This window comes from Sorex fumeus, unplaced genomic scaffold (genome assembly GCF_029834395.1).
Source record: "Sorex fumeus unplaced genomic scaffold, SorFum_2.1 ptg000110l, whole genome shotgun sequence".
Classification (NCBI taxonomy): domain Eukaryota; kingdom Metazoa; phylum Chordata; class Mammalia; order Eulipotyphla; family Soricidae; genus Sorex; species Sorex fumeus.
In genome coordinates this window covers 2,521,747-2,538,641 of record NW_026606167.1, presented here as the reverse complement: position 1 = coordinate 2,538,641, position 16,895 = coordinate 2,521,747, and the positions used below count along the sequence as shown (strand labels likewise).

At 66.8% G+C, this 16,895-nt stretch overlaps 1 protein-coding gene across 5 annotated transcripts; it reads right to left on the bottom strand.

The window, feature by feature from the left end:
- Positions 1–37: 37 nt before the first annotated feature.
- Positions 38–16,391, bottom strand: TSC2 (TSC complex subunit 2). Of its 5 annotated transcripts, none has more exons than XM_056135211.1 (40): positions 16,225–16,391; positions 15,726–15,812; positions 14,762–14,872; positions 14,309–14,453; positions 13,571–13,688; positions 13,350–13,398; positions 13,060–13,185; positions 12,896–12,969; positions 12,519–12,645; positions 11,986–12,129; positions 11,478–11,615; positions 11,160–11,263; positions 10,714–10,795; positions 10,065–10,220; positions 9,828–9,944; positions 9,148–9,270; positions 8,862–8,968; positions 8,635–8,782; positions 8,121–8,243; positions 7,800–7,934; positions 6,871–7,060; positions 6,173–6,266; positions 5,973–6,075; positions 5,750–5,844; positions 5,103–5,231; positions 4,110–4,274; positions 3,893–4,045; positions 3,686–3,798; positions 3,368–3,559; positions 3,028–3,231; positions 2,613–2,743; positions 1,995–2,488; positions 1,698–1,773; positions 1,496–1,582; positions 1,153–1,339; positions 938–1,077; positions 748–826; positions 590–681; positions 314–412; positions 38–233 (listed from the first exon to the last, which is right to left on the bottom strand). In XM_056135211.1, the coding sequence occupies exons 1-40, from the start codon at positions 16,360–16,362 to the stop codon at positions 78–80; spliced, it is 5,331 nt and encodes a 1,776-aa protein (XP_055991186.1). In that variant the 5' UTR covers positions 16,363–16,391; the 3' UTR covers positions 38–77. The 5 variants fall into 5 exon arrangements, with proteins under 5 accessions (XP_055991186.1, XP_055991187.1, XP_055991190.1 ...); XM_056135212.1 differs by having other exon boundaries at positions 4,110–4,271; XM_056135215.1 differs by lacking the exon at positions 3,368–3,559.
- Between the last annotated feature and the right edge of the window lie 504 nt (positions 16,392–16,895).

Genomic DNA, 16,895 nt, shown 5'->3' with positions numbered 1-16,895 from the left:
GGTCTCAGGGCTTTATTCCACCTGGACTCACACTGCCCAGGACACGGTGGGAGATGTCCCCCTGGGACCATGTGGTCTTACACGAACTCCGTGAAATCGTCCACGGAAGAGATGAGGCGCTTCCGCTGGCCTGTCTCGTAGGGGGGCTCCGGGCTGGGGGTCGGGGCCTTGGCGTGGCCCGGGGGCTGCAGCAGTGGGAGGCCGGGGGTGGCCGAGTGTGCTTCCTCGCGGAGCTGGGGGTGACATGATGTGCCTGCCTGAGCTGGTGCCCAAGCTGCCCCCCTGCCCCTGCCTGCAGCGGCCCCCTGCCTACCCGGTGGCGGAGCCGCTTGATGTGGCGAAGTCTGGTGATCCACTTGGAGGGGTAGATGTCCGTGGGGTCCGAGCGGCTGTGGTGCACCTGCGAAGCCATCTGGAGGGACGGGGGGGGGGGGGGGAGGCAGGGTGAGCCAGCCTGCCCCCTCGCTCAGGCCAGTTGGCCTTCCTGTCCCCACCTTCCCCCTTGCCCAGCCCCCGTCGGCCCTCCTGCTCCAGCCTCCCCCCTCGCCCAGGCCCCATAGGCCCTCCTGCCCCAGACTCCCCCACTCACGTTGGCATGCAGTGCCATCTGGCGTGCCACGAAGGACAGGTTCCGGTCAGACACGATCTTGGCCATGCTCGTGTCCACGAGGCCCTCCATGTCTGCAGAGAGGCAGGTGTGACCCAAAGCTCAGGCTGCTCACCCCGCCCCCCCGCCCACAGCATCACCTTTTCTGCACTGCAGGGTCACCAGGTTACACTCATAGTCCAGGGGGGTGATGATCACATGCACGAAGTTGAACTGGCCCTGCCCGAGCAAAAGGGAGATGCTGTGACATGCGGCCCAGGGCCCACCCTGCTACTCAGAGAAGTGGGCACGACCCCCACCTGGGCCTGGGCTGCAGGGGCCACCCCTCACCCGGATGGTGCCCAGCTTAAAGTCCTCGCCAGAGTCGTTGTACACAATGGACACAAAGTCGTTGCCCAGGTGACGCTTCTTGTCACAACGGTGCCTGTCCCCGTCCTTGGTGGGCATCAGGGTGGCGATGTGGAAGACGGCTGTGGGCAGAGCAGGGCGCTGAGCAGACCCCCAGCAGCCCCAGGCCCTTCCCCCAGAGGGGCCTCTGCACATACCCTGCATGATGTCGTCATGCCAGCAGTAGGTGAACTGGCCATCCTCGCCACCCACATCCAGGCCCCCCAAGTAGACCTTGTCCGGCTGGCAGTCCTTGAGCTCAATGAGCTTGCCCAAGCCCATGAGGAACTCGGTGTACCGGTAGGAGCCGTGTTCATTGGACAGGATGGCCAGCTCGTTGGTGCTCTGCAGGGTACACAAAGGCAAGGTGGTCCTGTGCCCTCTGCCGCCTGCAACTCTGAGCTCCCCACCCCAAGCAGAGCGGCAAGGCTATGCCTGTGGGGTGACAGTAGGCATGGGCGCCTCGTCCAGCACCCCCGCCCGTGTGACCGCTCTGCTCACCTGGCCTTCGCCCACATACAGGACAGCGATCTTGTGCGTGTCATAGGAGGGTATCTGGTCCAGGAGTTGCACAGAGCGCTCGAATGACTGTGGCAGAGCATCGGCCTGAGACGGGTCCCAGGCGCCCACCCCCGGCAGGAGACCTCCGCGGGGCCACCACACCTCCTGGGCTTGGGGACCCCGGGCAAGAAGGCAGGTGTACCTCATTTGGCAGAAGGATGGGCTTGTTGGACTCGTCCCCAAAGAAAGGAGAGTGGTAGAGCTGCAGGAACACAAAGCTGCAAGGCCGGGACACTCAGACCCTGTCGCCGTTCCCAGGTCACTCAGAGCCTGGCACTGTCCCCCGGGACACTCAGACCCTATCACCGTCCCGTGGGATATTCAGATCCCATCACTGTCCCCTCCTACAATGGACCCAACATGCCCGCTGTCCCCCAGGATAGACTGCAAACCCTGCCCAATGCCCCCTCCCAAGGTTGGACTCTGAGCCCGGGCTCACCTGGGGTTGATGCCTGGCACCTTCTCGGTGTTGCCAGCCCCGGCCCTGCCCTTGAAGGAGTCTCTGTCGGCCCGTCTGCCCCTGCGGGACGGGGCTGAGTCGGAGATGGTGTAGCCACGGGGTCGCAGGCCACTGGGGGAGCGGGGGCAGCTGGCAGGTGAGGGCCCCTCGGCAGGTCCAGGGCCGTGGCTCTCTCTGCCTGAAGCCAGCCAGGGGGCGCTGGGCCCGTCCAGGGTCCCTGACTGGGAGCGCGCCTTGGCCTCCGGGCTCAGGCGGCCCCCGCCAGCCTTGTCCCCAGGACCCCCAAGCACGTCCTGCAGCAGCTGGAGCTCGGGTGAGGAGCTGGACTTGCTGAGAGGCTGGGCCGGCTCGAAGGAGAGGTCAGCAGAGGGCCGGGCGCCCTCGGAGGACACAGCCCGTGCCATGGGGATCCCGCTGGCGCTCTGCTCCTCCCCGCGCAGCGACTTCTCCTCCTGGCTGGACGTGGAGGACGACTACAAAGGGGGACACAAGCTTCGTTGGGCTCCTGGCCGCTCCCAACAACTCGGGTCAGCCCTGGGGCGAGCCAAGGTGCACTGACCCCGGGATACCCCCAGCAATCACCTGGCCAGCACTCACCCGGCTAAATGGTGTGGAATGGCGCCCATGCCCGTCCGTGCCCAGTGCCATTCCCAGGTCCTCCAGCCCAGGGGGCTCTACGGCCAGCATGCTCTCGTCTGGCCCACCCTCCTCCAGGACCACAGCCGAGTCTGGGGAAACAGAGGCAGCTGGGGACACGGGCACATGGTGGCCTGCCCCAGAGAAAGCAGAGGAGCTGCTGGTTGGCAACAGACACCCGCCCAGGGGCCAGGAGAGGCCGCAGCTCCGTGTTTGTGCCCAAGGGTACAGTGCACTGGCCAAAGGCTTGTCCAGGCCACAGGCCGAGGCTGGCAGTACGGGTGCTGGAGAGCGGTGTTGGCCAGGGCACCGTGCCGCCATCACAACCCTCGGGTGGAGCCCTGCCCGGCAGCTCCCGGGCCTGTGAGAGGCTCACCCGTGTTGGACCGCGGTGGAGGTGGGGGCTTGGCCGAGCCGGCTGCCGGCACCGACAGTGACTTGTAGAGCGCTGTGTCGCGCCGCTCCTTGAAGCGCTCGGCGGCCATGAGGGCGTTGGAGAGCTCCTGCAGGGGCATGCTGGTGATGTCGGATGAGAAGGGGCTCAGCGGGTTCTCCAGGCTCATGAGCCAGCTGGTGTTCCCTGCGGGCACAGACCCCTCAGGCTTCCGCCCTGCTCCGCGTGGAGTCGCAGCCAGGTCTTGGGGCGCCCCACCGACTCCAGTGCACCCTCTGGAGGACGGGCTGGCCGAGGGCTGGGGAGACGCGCCCCCACGTACCCGTGGGCCTGCGCACCAGGATCTCCGCCCAGCCTTGGGTCAGCAGCGGCACGTAGGCAGCCAAGCTCGTCCTCTCCTTCTGCGCGGGCTGGCGGGCAGCGGCAGGGGCGCTCTGCGGTCCCGCGGGAGCAGGACTGCCTGGGAAGTGGGGGGCTGGGGCCTCCAGGGCCCCTACGCGAAGGCCGTGGCCCCCTGAGGAGGCAGCGGGAGAGCGGGTGAGCTGGCCTGTCCAGGCACACCACCCACACTGGCCACTGTCCCCACCAAGCTGCCCGACCCCAGTCCGGCCCCCCCACCCCCCACCCCAACCCGGCTCACCAGACATGGAGCGGACGCGGTCGCGGGCCCCTCGGCACACCTGCTGCCCAGCCTGGGACTCCAACTTGGCAGGTGCCTCCTTCGTCTGCCGCACTTGCATGCTGGGTCCAGGGCTGCGGGCCAAGAGACTGTGAGGGGCTGCGGGCCGAGAGACCCTGAGAGGCTGCAGTGCCGGGCGCTGGTGGGGGCGGGGCAGGGGCGCCTCACCTCAGCTCAGGGCTGCCCTGAAGCTCTCCCGCGTCCAGGCCCAGCAGAGAGCGAGTCCCGGCACCCACGCTGGTGGTCACTGTGACCAGCTTGTTCCCCACCAGCCAGGTCTTGGTCCTGCCACCGGCCAGGAGGAACTCGCCCACGGGGGACCTGCGAGGGCGGCACGTCAGTCCCGCCCGGCAGGAACCGCCCGCACGGCAGACCCTGCGCCCACCTCTTGGGCACTGCCGTGAAGTTGGAGAACACATATCTGGCCATCATGTCCAGGCACGTCTCCGTGAGCTCCAGGTGCAGAGTTTTCAGGTTGTCATCGGCCTGGGCCATGGAGTTCTCGTCGGCCGACCCCAGGCTGGCACTGGTGAGGGACGTCTGGATTCTGCTGGGGGGACAGGCCATGGTGGTGTGGGGCTGGCAGGGCACAGGCACCGACCACCACGGCCAAGCTCAAGGCATGCAGGTGCTGAGGCCACCCAGCCACAGCAGCACCCTGGGGAGACGCCAGCCCCGGAGCAGAGGTGGGGACGGCAGTGGCCAGTCAGGTCATGCACACACGCAGCTCACGCACGCACCGAGATTGCATTCTGCCCTCAGGCCTCGTCGTGGGGGCAGGCCGGCCCTGGCCACGCGCACCCAGTGACTCGAGGGTTCACACAGGGCAGATCCTGATACCAATTTCGGAGTCCTTGGTTATGGCTATCAGAGAATTTGCTAGAATGGCCTCACTGACCATCTACCTGCCCACCCTAAGCTGCCCTGGACAGAGGCGCCCTAAGCCCTGGCCAACCTGACACCACAGGGCCCAGGCCCAGGAGACACTGGCAGGCGAGGGACACCCAGGAACCCAGCCTGGCCCCAGACACAGCAGTGAAAAGGGGGACGAGGCCCCCCTCTGGCCTCCCCCAGTCCCTCCCGCTCCCCAAGGAGCTGGCTCCGAGTAGCAGCTCGAGACTGCTGGAGAAGGTGCAGAGCAGCCCTGGTGGGCGGGGGCGGGGGTCCCCAACCTACGGCCTCCACTTCGGTGGAGACCCCAAATCCCAGGGCCAGCCGCAGAGCAGCGCGTGAGGCTGGGGACAGAATGCAACCTTCCCCTCACCGCTGCGGGCTCCGGAGAGGCCCCTGCGCCCAGGCCCGGCTCCAGCCCCGGCGCCGAGGTCATGCCAGCAGCCCCATGCACACCCCCCGGTGCCCGCCCGGCAGAGCCCACTACCTGCGGACCACCTGCTCGGACACACTGATACTGCGGCACCGGAAGGCCTCGGCGGCGCAGCTCTCCGGGAGCTCTTTCACGGGCGGAGAGTGGCTCAAGCCTTGTCTGGGGGGCCTGGCTACCCTCAGACTACCAAGCCCCCGAGCCCAGCCCCCGAGGAGCGCAAGCGCGTGGAGGGAGGAGGAAAGGTCACAGGTCACAGGGTCAGGACGGAGAGCCATGGGGGGTACAAGCCCATGCCAGAGGCCAGTGAGCAGGGAGAAACAGAAAACAAAACGCGTGAAAATACATCTCATGAACACAGCGGGGAGGCTGCGCGCGAGGCACCCTGACTGGGAACGGACGGACGTGCGAACCCCACCTGGGGCAGCCCCCGCAGGAGCCAAGCTGAGCAGCAGACTCCCCTCGTCCCCAGAGGCTGGTCCCGATGGTCAGCCAAAGGGCCAGCCTGCAGCCCCCACACCCCCGGCTGGAGAATGGCAGGGACAGCCAAGCGCAGGGCAGTGGGCAGGAGGGCTTCGCACGGAACGCAGCCGGACAAGGCAAGTCCTCTGGCGAGCGGGGGCTGGGCACTGACCAGAGGCTGGGGGAGGGGCACCCTGACTCCGTCCTCCCGAGTGGTCCCATGCCCGCCCCCACGCCCGCACCTCTTGGGCCTCTCATTGAGGCTGGTGCTCCGCGCCCTGAAGCTGTCCTTCTCTGGGGTGTCGTCGAACGACAGGAGCACGTTGGACCGCAGGCCCTGGCATGAGGCAACACGCAGCCCTGGGCAAGGCTGGGCGGGCGCTTCTCCCGGCCACGCCTGCTGACTCTGCCCACGCCTGCCCAGAGGGAGCCCCTCTCCCCCTCTGCAGCCCAGGCCGCATCTACCTTAGTGATGTAGGGGACAAAGTCCTTGCGGAAGGGCAGGCGGCAGCGGATGAACCACATGGCGATGACGTGGTGGGCCAGGCACACGATGTACTGGTTGAACCTGGGGAGCCGGGGAACGCGCGGGAAGCTCAGGCCCCAGACTGGGGTTCGGGGGGCCGGCAGGACTTCCGGGGAGGCGCCCGCCCTCACGCACTCACTTGGAGGGGTTGGTGTAGGGCAGGGAGATGGCGAACACGCTGGCGTACTGCTCGGCGGCAAAGTTCCTGTAAAGGTGCGGCAGCCTGGCCAGAGCTGGGACACAGGTGACAGCCATGAGGGGGTGCCCGTCACAGCCCAAGCCCTGTGGACCCCCAGGCCCAGTCTCCAGGCGAGCCCCCCGGCAGTTCTCTGCACACTAAGTTCTCTGCACACCTAAGGTCAGGACTGCAGAAGGGAGATGCCCACGCGAGACCACGGGCGCTGTTAGGAGCCAGTGTGGGGGTTGGCCCGACATCCCTGGCACTGTCAGCAAAACACTGCCAGTCGGATATGTCGGTCTCCCGAGTACCATCCAGGCCATACCCCCCAAAACAAGCACACGCAGACCAGGACTGGAGACAGTACACCGGCAGGACACCTGCCCTGTGTGGCATCCAGCGCTGACACGCAAGATCCCTGAGCTCAGAGCCAGGAGCATGCCACGAGCACTGATGCGTGTGGCCCAAGCACAAGAGCAAAGGACCGGGGCTCCCTGAGGACAGAGAGGCAGGCCCACACAGCATGAAAGCTGGGCCATGCGCAGGAGGCGGGCACCGCACTCACCTCCGAGTCCAGTGGGTGCACATGCACGTACATGTGCACAGGTACACACGGCACACACACGACACATGCACAGACATGCCCAACACCCACTCACTGGACAGGAACTCGAGCAGTGGGACGGCCATGCTGGCCGTGGCCGAGATGTGAGTGAGCTTCACCACCAGCACGGGCAGCGCCTTGATGATGACGTCAGGCATCTCCACGCTGCAGATGGCCAGTGCTACCACGCACTGGCTGGCACAGCGGAAGATGAGGCCTTGCTCCAGGCAGTAGACGAGCTCCCGCTGGGGGACAGGGAAGGTCAGCTGAGGCCCGCACCCCACCCCCCGGAGCTCTGAGAAACCGCCTCCGACCTGAGAGCCACAGTGGGGTGGGACGGACACCTGCCAGTCAGCGCTGGGCCCTGGTGCAGGGTCCCTGGCACAGGACAGGCTGGGCCATGGCCTCGATCCTGGTCCCCCGGCCCACACGTGACCTTGCACGGCTACCTGACAGTGGCCGCCAGGAGCATGCGGGGCTCTATCCAGCAGGAAGCTGGCACGGCCAGAGCCCAAAGCGGGTAGCAGTGTGATGCCGCCGACATGCCGGGGCCCTGGCAGGCCCACCAGACCCTCCATCCCACCTGGCCACGAGCCCCTCCGGGCTGCGCGGAGGGCAGGAGGGTGGAAGAGGAGGGTGTAAAGGCCCAGGCAGCCCTGCCGACCTGACCCTCAGGGCCTCAGCCTCTGGGTGCAGGTAAAGCGACACCTGGCGCTGATAGGGAGGGGAGGGACAGGGGCCAGCCACAGCCAGGCGTGCCATCTGCGCCACCACCACCAAACGCAAGCGGTCACCACCCAGCACCTCTGCCTGATGGCCAGCCCAGCTCTGCCCGGCAGAGCAGTCTCCTCCACAGGCTACGGCCTGTGCTTAACCTCGTGCGTGCGCGTCTGTGTACCCAACCGTGTGTGCGTGTCTAGCTCCCACATCTTGGCCACCCTCCCCACCTGGTCCGGGGGCTGCCGGGGCCTGGTTCCCACGCACCTGTCTGGCCTTGTCCAGGTAGTCGTGGTAAGAGATGAGCGCGGTCAGCACAGGGACCACGGCCAGGTGGAGGTCGGTCCTAGAGAAGCCTTCGGGGGTGCCGCGAAGCCGCTCCAAGGTCTTGGGGCCTGAAAGCTAAGCAGCAAGTCCCGGCATGCAGGGCTGCAGTGCCCCGAGGGAGCACCACAGGGCTGCTCCTGCCGCCCCTTGGGCACTGCCAGGGGTGCCGCGAGGAGGAGGCGGGGCGCCAGGCCCCTCAAGGACACCACCCTCTCCACCTGAGAGCCAGGAAGGGAGACGGCCTGGAGGCCCACGGGGTACCATGGAGCAGAGCGCCGCGGAGAGCTGGTCCACACTGCACGGAGACGTGAAGACGAGGACCTTGTAGCGCAGTGACTCGGGCAGCCGGCTCAGCACCAGTTTCAGCACCTTCCAGTCCGTCTCCTGCGGGCGGGCAGGCCTCCAGCACCTGCGCCCTACCCCCTGCCCCTTGCCCCATCCCTGCCTGCCCATCTTCACACCCCTCAGGATGGCAGACCCTCGCGCGAGGCTGAACAGGTGGCCAGCAGTGGGCGGCCACAGCACCTGCCCAGGGGGGAGCCAGGGTCCACACAGGCCCAATGCACACCACAGCATGGTGACCTTGTGCCGGCAGAGGTCACAGGCCCCAAGGGACAAGGCAGAGGGTCACTCCCCAACTGTCTGCCGGCCACACCAGTGAGGATACCTGCCCCCGGGCTGCAGCCCTGATGTCACAGGGGCCAAGAAGGCCACCGAAGCGTCCCTGCTCCACCCGAAGCCCCCAGACCCCAGAGCAGCCCGTGCAGCCGCCCACCTGCTTCAGGCACTGCAGCAGGGCCCGGAAGAGCCGGGCATATGGCAGGGAGCCCAGGCGCACAGCGGGGCCTGCAGGAGTCACACCCGGCGGCCCGGAGGGCGGCGACAGGGGGCCACTGGCCTTCTCGGAGCCCCTGTCCGGCTCCCTGCGGGTAGAAAGGAGGAAGTGGTGATGGAGGCTTGCATGGCGGGCAGGGGCAGAGGCGGGGCCAGGCCCACACGTACGTGGAGTCGCAGAGACAGTAGGGACTGAAGCGCACGGTCCCGTCCTTGCCGGGCAGGCCCAGGCGGTGCAGCGAGTCAGCACGAAGCAGCAGCAGAAAGTCAAAGGCCTGTGGGAAGGGAGGTAGCTGAGGCCGAGTGCACAGCCACGTCGCTCTCCTCCAGCTTGGGGGTCCCTGCAGACGCCCACCCGTAGCCCTGGGGCAGCCTCTCCCGGGCCCAGAGACACCCGCCGCGAGGGTCAGGCGAAGGGGTGCCGGGAGCCCAGCCCCTGCCCTGCCAGCCATACCTGCAGCCGGATGCTACTGGCGATGGGGAGGGTGTAGCTGCACTTGTAGTGCTGCTGCAGGTGGCCGACGAGCAGGTCGTACACGCGCATGGCGTGGCTGGCCGGCAGGCAGTACAGCTTCGTCTGCAAAGCAGGGCGGGTGAGGCCCGCGTGCCACCCCAGCCCACCCCAGCACAAGGACACCCCTGAGACCAGGCAGCCACAAGGCGCCCTCTGTATCGCCCCTTTTCCCAGCACCCCAACTCACCGCAGCCGGCCACCCTCCCCACAGGCAATGCCGCCCACTCTGGGCAATGAAGCTGGACGCATCCGCTGGGGGGAAACCCGACCCCCTGCAGCACCCCAGGCAAGCAGCTGTACTCGAGCCTCGGATGCTAGCAGGAGGGGGATGGTGGCGCCTGCCCCCCCACCACAGAAGGGGTGCAGCAGCAGCCCCAGAGAACAGGTTGAAGCCCCCTGCTCCAAGGTATCGCATGACCCAGCACCTCGCACTGACTCAGAAAAACCAAGGCCCTGGTTGAGCCAGGTACAAGCAGGCAGCGGCGCTGGCCACTCCCCTAGCCCAGCCCCAAGGGGCCGGCCCCGGGAACCAGAGCCCAGAGCTGGCAGGGAGGGGGCAGAAGGGTAGCGAGCGCCCACGGGTAAGCAGGAGCTGAGCCAGCATGGTGGCCCCCGCGCACCTGCAAGATCACCAGGAGCCCCAGCACCGCCGTCTTCACGTCCTCCAGGGACGCCGAGTATGCGGCCACGTCCCTCTCCTCCAGCTCGGGGGGCGCGGAGAGCGGGCGTGCCATCACCTGGGAGAAGCCAGGAGTCAATCCCTGGGGGCCAATCTGTCCCCCAGAATGACCCCCACCTCCGGGCGGGAGGAGCCACGCGAAAGACCTCTCAGGCGTGGGGGCGGGCTCTGCGCCCACCTTCTCAATGATGTCCAACAGGCTGTTGAAGTGGTGTGTGTGGCAGCCCTCGGCCAGGTCTACCAGCAGCTGGGTGGCCAGCTTTCGGACCTGGTGATCCCGGTCCTCGGGGATGTGGCACAGCTGTGAGATGACCACAGAGCTGATGAGCTCCTCCTGCATGGAGAGAGGCCATGAGCGGTGCCCGGCGGGCCCCAGGACCCAAGCTGTCCTGCCCATGACGGAAACGCATACGCGCGAACTGGCTGGAGAGACTGAAGAGGGCGCCGAAGCAGGGTGGGAGTTCCAGGGAACAGACGTGGGCCTGGGCAGGAGGCACAGGGTAGGAGCACGGGGTGCAAGCAAGAAGCGGTGCCAGCCAGGAAGGGTAGGGGAAGGACCTGTGCAGGTCACCAACTCCCAGCCCTGCCCCACCCCACCAGCCGTGCAGGAGAGTCAGGGAAAAGGCCAGATAGAGGGAGGACAACAGGAAAGACAGTGGGCAGATGGACAGATACGAAGCGGACCACTGGGAGGGTGCGTGGCCAGACAGCTGGTTGCGAAGAGGGTGGACGGACACAGCAGGCGGCAGACAGTGGACAGACAGGTGGGTGAAAAGGCAACAGAACAGCCACAAAAACCTGCCACCAGGCACACCAGCCAGACGCACCTCGTAGAACTGCCGGTTGATGAGCAGCACGAAGGACAGGACGTCCAGCACCTTGATGCGCACAGCACTGCGGGGCTCCTGCCTGGGGACAAGGACGCTGCCAGGCGCTGCCAAGGGCCCAACCCAGAGCGTCCAGGGCAGAACTATGTGGGGCAGGTACTTGGTCCCGAGGCAGCTCCACAGCGGGGGAGACGCACAGGGGGGCATGGGGGAAGACACATGGGGGTGTGGAAGAACATACGGGGGGGCGTGGGGGAAACATGGGGTGTGGGGAAGACACATTGGGGGTCGTGGGGGAGACGCACGGGGTGGAGTAGGGGAGACGCACGGGGGGGGCATGGGAGAGATGCTCGGGGGGCGTGGGGGAGACACACGGGTGAGGCGTGGGGAGAGCTCCCGTCTAGTAGAAACAGCCCCTGCAGGCTCCCCGCCGAGCCCCGAGGCACCTGAAGAACCTGTCCATGAGGGCTTGCAGGCTGTGGACCCAGCCGTCCTTCGCGGGGTGGATGGACTGCGCCCGGTAGGTGATGAGGTTCAGGAGTGAGGACTCCTGGAAGACAGACCAGGTCGGGCCCACTCTGCAGCCCCCTCCCCTGTGCCCCACAGGACTGGCAGCTGCAAACACCCTGGGCGTCCACACCAGAGCCGTGGCACAGGGCTGGCCTGTCTGGCGAGAGCTGCCTGCCGCTGGGGAGTACATGCACCAGGCTACAAGTGTGCAGATGGTGAGGCCGGTACCCGTCCCCACCCAGCAGGGTGCTCACAGGCCTCTGGCCCGCGTATCTCTCCACCAGCTCGAAGTATCTCTCGCGCGAGCCGTGGAACTCGTTCTGGTCACAGAGTTCCTCCACCGTGGTCAGCAGGTCGTGCACGATGGTCCTGAGCTCCGGGCTGTCCAGGTCCTACAGCACAAAAGTGATGGCCAGCTCCTCCGCAGGGCCCATGGCAGCATTGGCCACCGGGGACAGTGTCCTTCCCACTGGTCTGACCCTCTGCAGCCCACAGCTCCGGGTCCCCCAAAGGCCCGGCTCTCCGCTGACACCAGGCATGCCTCCTTTCCCTGCAGCCCGGCGGGGGCTGGGCAGTCAGTGCTGGCCTCCAGAACAGCACGGTGGGGCAGCCAGCCTGCTTGGCCCATGGAGCTCCAGTGTCCAATCCTAGAGCCACAGTCCCCCAAGGACCAGCAATACAACCCAAATGCCAGGGCTGCTGGGGTGACCTGGCCGTTCCCCCGAGACTGACCCACCCCAAAGGCCCCCTGGGAGGCCTGACCTGCAGCTGCTGGAGCAGGCGCTCCATGATGCTCAGCAGGATGTCCCAGGTCACAGCCTGCAACTCCCGCCGGTACTTCTTGGTGAGTCTGGTGATGGAGAGGACGATCTCATAGGACACGAGCTCATTGGGGCAGGTCATGGCCTGGAACACGGGGGTGGGGGACAGATGTGGTCACACAAAGGACACCCCCACTGCTCAGGAAGCACAGTGCTGCAGACCCTCCACGGCCGGGCGGGGGGGGGGTCCAGCCAGTGTCAAGTGACATCCCCCCACGACACAGGAAGTGCTGCGGCTCTGGATTCCCGCAGATGCTCACGCTGGCCTCTGCGCGGGCGAGCGGGACTGCCCAGAGAGAAGCATCAGAGGTGGCCTGCGGGACTTAGGCCGGGGTGAAACTCAGGTCTGCTTGAGGAAACTTCCAGGAGCCTCAATCTCGTGTCCAGCTGGCAGCCGGGGCCGGAACTAACGCCTGGGCGCCGCCCACCGCACCGGTCCCCCAGGCGAGCTCCTGGCCACAGACGCCGACTCACCTCGTAGAAGGATGGCAGCACGGATGCCGGGGAGTTCCTGAGCGAGTAGAGGCGGTGCGCGCCCCACAGGGCCATGCCCACGAAGAACACAGCGCCTCTCAGCAGCGGGGCGTCCTCCATGTAGGCCCTGCGGCAGCCCAGAGGCAAGGGGCGCCACTCAGACATGGCCTTGCCCTGGGCACAATGGTGCGCAGCAAGGGCAGGAGCTGAGGGCTGGGTGCCCGCCTGCCAGGCAAAGCCTCCCCAGAGCCAGGGAACCCAAAGCGGCACAAGGGGCACCACCCGCCTCCGCGAGGCAGGCGACCAGATCTGTGCGGGGCAGCACGGGGCCACCCGGGGCGCCCCAGCCCAGCCAGGAGGGGCCGGCGCCCACTTGCCTGTCCTCCATGATGTGGCACATGTTGCAGATGGCGCTGTGGCCCAGGTGGGTGCCCAGGAGGTTCCGCATCAGCTGGCAGACGGGGCAGCGGCATCAGATGGGCACACCGCACCCGCTGTCCACCCACCCTCCCGCCTGGCCGCCCAGCCGCCAGGGCAGCACCTTCCAGCAGGGCTCACACAGCTCCTTCACATTGATGGTCCGGCAAAGGGTAACGAGGAAGAGTGGGAGGCTTTCAGCCGGCAGGCAGTTGTAGCAGACCACGGCGTCCAACACCTGCAGGGACACCTGCGGAGCCCAAGAGGGTCACCTCGAGGCGTGCCAGTGAGAGTGGACACCCCAGCCTCCACCCCACAGGCGACCGGGACTGCAGGGCGGAGCAAGGCCTGCCCCCGTGTGGGAGAGAGGCCTAGGACGTACGGGAGGACCCGGCCCTGCAAACAGTCACTGACCTCGATGTCCACGGGGGACACAGTCTGGACGCAGAGCAGGCAGATCATGCTGTGGGGGAACAATGGCGTCAAGCTCCCACCTGGGCCCCCCACTGCGGGCACGGCACCCAGAGGCCCAACCCGCAGCACACAGAACTGGACACAGAAAGCCAAGCAGGCACCCGTGAGCCACGACGAACCACACCCCAACAGGCAGAGGCCAGCGTGTCCACCCTGCTTACTGAACCATAGATGCAATGTGCTCATCCAGGTAGCAGCTGTTGAACTTGACCAAGTTCACAAGCACCAGAAGGAACTCGGAGGACAGGCCGACGTCCATCCACTGCAGGACAAAGTCGGCTGTGGGGAGAGCAGACGGGGCCCAGGAGGTCAGCATGGCCCCGGGAGGCCCGGGTCCAGCCTGGGCTCATCTGAGGACGATCTCTGCCCATCGCCCCCACCCCCCGCCCCCGCTGCACGCGCTCCCAGCTGCAGGTCCGGGCCATGCTCGGACCAGCCGCCTCCCTCATCTTCTGCAGTGAAACTGCACTGCAAGAACAGGAGGGGCAAAGGCCACCAAAGGGGCAGTCAGGCCAGGTCCTAGAGGAGGAGAGCAGGTGACCAGGTGAGCCCCAGAACCCAACACCACCCCCGGAAAGGCAAACCTGGGCCAAGCCCCCAGGACAGAGCACCTGCCTGTGGTCACTCCCAGGACACCCAGGATAACCCAGATGCGTGCAGCTCACCAGTCATGCTATGAGTCAGACGAGCAAGGTTTGGGGTCAAGAGCCGCCAGGGACCCAACTCGGGTGCTCCTGCCTGCGGGCTGGGACCACTAACCCCAAGTCACTACCCAAACGCAGCTCTGAGATCAGGGGCCTGTCTGAGGGTGCAGGTGAGCAGAGACAGCTGGTCCAGCTGCCCCAGGGGCATCCTCGGCCCTCTAAGGCCTGCAGTCTATCCCCGCAGCCAGCACCCACCCAGCTCCTCTTCCAGGTAGGTGATGTGTCGCCCGTTGTCTGTAAGCGCCTTGAACACCTCCAGCCTCTCCGGGAGGTCTTCATTGGACGGGTAGTCCTTGATAACTCTGAAGAACAGTGCTCGGAGCACGCCCAGGCGGTCCCCCTGCAGACAGAACCACGGGTGGGCAGGGCCCAGGCCCGCGGACCCAGCAAGCCTAATAACATGGCAGGGTGAGGCAGCAGAGTGCTGGCGAGGGGAGCAACTGAGGCTCATGCTGGCAGGCAGCCCTGGGCCTCCATCCAGCATCCCCTGGGGGACCAGGGGGCTCTCTGAGCAGCGGGGCAGGACAGCCAGAGGAGCAGGTGGGGGGTGGGCCTGGGGCCAGCTGCGGTGCGGTCACCCTGCAGGAAGCCCCCAACATCCCAGGGCATGAGGAAGGCAAGGAGTCAGGGCTCAGCCCACGGCCTTACCTGCCCCTGCACCACGGCCTTGAGCAGAGTCAGCACCGCGTGCCGGGCCTCGGGTGGCCGCTCCGGCTGCAGCAGGTCAGCAACGGCCTTCCAGAGTGCCTCCACAGCATGCTGCCGGCAGAGGGGGCCTGAGCAGGGCCCGAGGGGGCCATGGGAAAGCGCCTGCTTTGTGTGCCACCAGCCGGGTTCCCTCCCTGGCACCACGTCAGGCTCCCCGGCCCTGCCAGGAGTGACCACCGAACACAACCGAGAGCAAGCCTGAGTGCTGCCGGGCGTGGTGCCCCTCCCCCGACACAGAACAGACTGACAGAGCCTTGGACTCAGAACTCGCCCCCGAGCCTAACGTCTGTGAAGTGGAGAGGGATGAGCTCCAAGTGCTCCAAGCCCGGCCTCAGCCCACAGCAGACCCCGTGCCCCCTGGTCCCTGCAGATCTCCCTGGGGCGGGCACCCAGAACCCACCCACAGGCCCCACTCTGGCACCACGCACCTCCGGTTCTGCTGCTTGGCCGCTGAGCTGTGTGCAGCACGGGGAACCTCCCACACCCATGGTGGAGCCAGGCCCCCTGCCCACGGCACCCCTCCCACATGCGACCAAACCCCTCGGACTGCCCGCACCGGGGCTCTGCACAGAACAGCGCAAGCAGGGACTAGAATGTTCTGAGACCTACACCAACGCTCAACTTGCCCCCCTCTCATCACACTGCAGCAGGCCACCGAGAGCAAGGACAAACCCAGCCGTGCCAGCCCCCCACACTGAATGGCCACCCTCCCACTGAGAGGCCCGTGTCTCTGGGCACCCTGGGCCTGGCCCCCACTGAACAGCCAGCAGGCAACCACTCACCAGAGCCCCCAGCCCCTGCAGCTCCCCGGCTGCTCCAGGGTGTTTCCAGAAACTTCCTTTCAAGTGGAGCACATCAGCTCATTGGCCCCCTCGGCCCCTCTCCCGCAGGAGAATACACCCACCTCCTCAAACTTCTTTGTCTTGGCAACTTCGCAGATCTGCCCTATCACCCGGATGCGGTTGTTGAGGCCACATTCAACGCTCAGCTCCTGGAGGCAGAGCAAAGACCGCCTTACCCTGAGCAGGGCCCCAGGCCAGGAGCGGGGGGCACGGGGGAGTGGCAGGCGGTCAGGAACAGTGCCAGGCCGCTCTGTCTTCAGCGACCATCTCAAGGCTACAGGACTCGCCCCATGAAACAGTGTACGGCTGTGAGCACCCCACCCCCGCTGTCCTGCTGCCCTGTGCAGGCTCCTGCGGCCACTCGCTGACCACTGGGTTCCCAAGTTTCCACGCTCGCTTATTCTCGTCACGGACCCAGCCGTGCCGCTATGTCCAGTCCCGGGTGCCAGTCCCAAACTCCAAATGCAAACTCTCGCACGGGGCCAACAGGTGTGAGACACGGGGCTGGGCACTCTGGGGCACCCCTCCCTGGCCTCTCCCTGCACCCGTCACCCCACGCACCCGCAGGATGTCCGCCGTGACCACGAACTCTGTCTGCTTGCCCTCAGCCGAGCGGGGGTGCTGGCGCGAGGGGCCCAGGCCCAGAAAGATTTTGAACTTCTCCTTCAGCCCCGAGTCTTTGCCCGCCGGCTTGGCCATGGGGGCAGGCAGCAGCGGGTCTGCTGCGAGAGAAACAGGCCCATCACCCCGGGGTCCCGACCCCAACACCCGACATCTCGACCCCCAACACTGTGACCCCCAAAACCCAACACCTCGACCCATGACCCCCAACCCCCAACCACCGACACTGCCACCCCCAAAACCCGACACCTCGATCCCGCGATCTCCGGCCCCCAACACCACAACCCCCAAAACCCAACACCTCAACCCCCAAAACCAGACACCTCGACCCCCGACCCCCAACACCATGACCCCCCCAAACCCGACACCTCGACCCCCACCCCCAACACCCTGACACCGCGACCCCCGACCCCGCGAGACGGCGACCCCCAACACCTGACCCCGCGGCCCCCGAACCGGAGCGCTCGGCGTGGGGGGCGCGGCCGGCCCCGTGCAGACGCCGCCCTCGTCGGGGCCACGCCGGCTCCGGGACCCCGAGCTCGGGCCACACCGCGAGCCGCGCCGGCGTCCGCGTCCGAGGCCCCGCGAGCCACTGACCCGCGCTGCGCCCG

What these genes read in the sequence shown, in the direction of transcription:
- TSC2 (XM_056135211.1), bottom strand. Translation starts at nt 16,362, where the DNA reads ATGGCCAAGCCGGCGGGCAAAGACTCGGGGCTGAAGGAGAAGTTCAAA. An exon ending in TCAACCGGCAGTTCTACGAG is followed by an intron (nt 10,221 to 10,713) that starts GTGCGTCTGGCT and finishes CTCTCCATGCAG; the next exon opens with GAGGAGCTCATCAGCTCTGT. An exon ending in TGTATGTGGGCGAAGGCCAG is followed by an intron (nt 1,340 to 1,495) that starts GTGAGCAGAGCG and finishes TGTACCCTGCAG; the next exon opens with AGCACCAACGAGCTGGCCAT.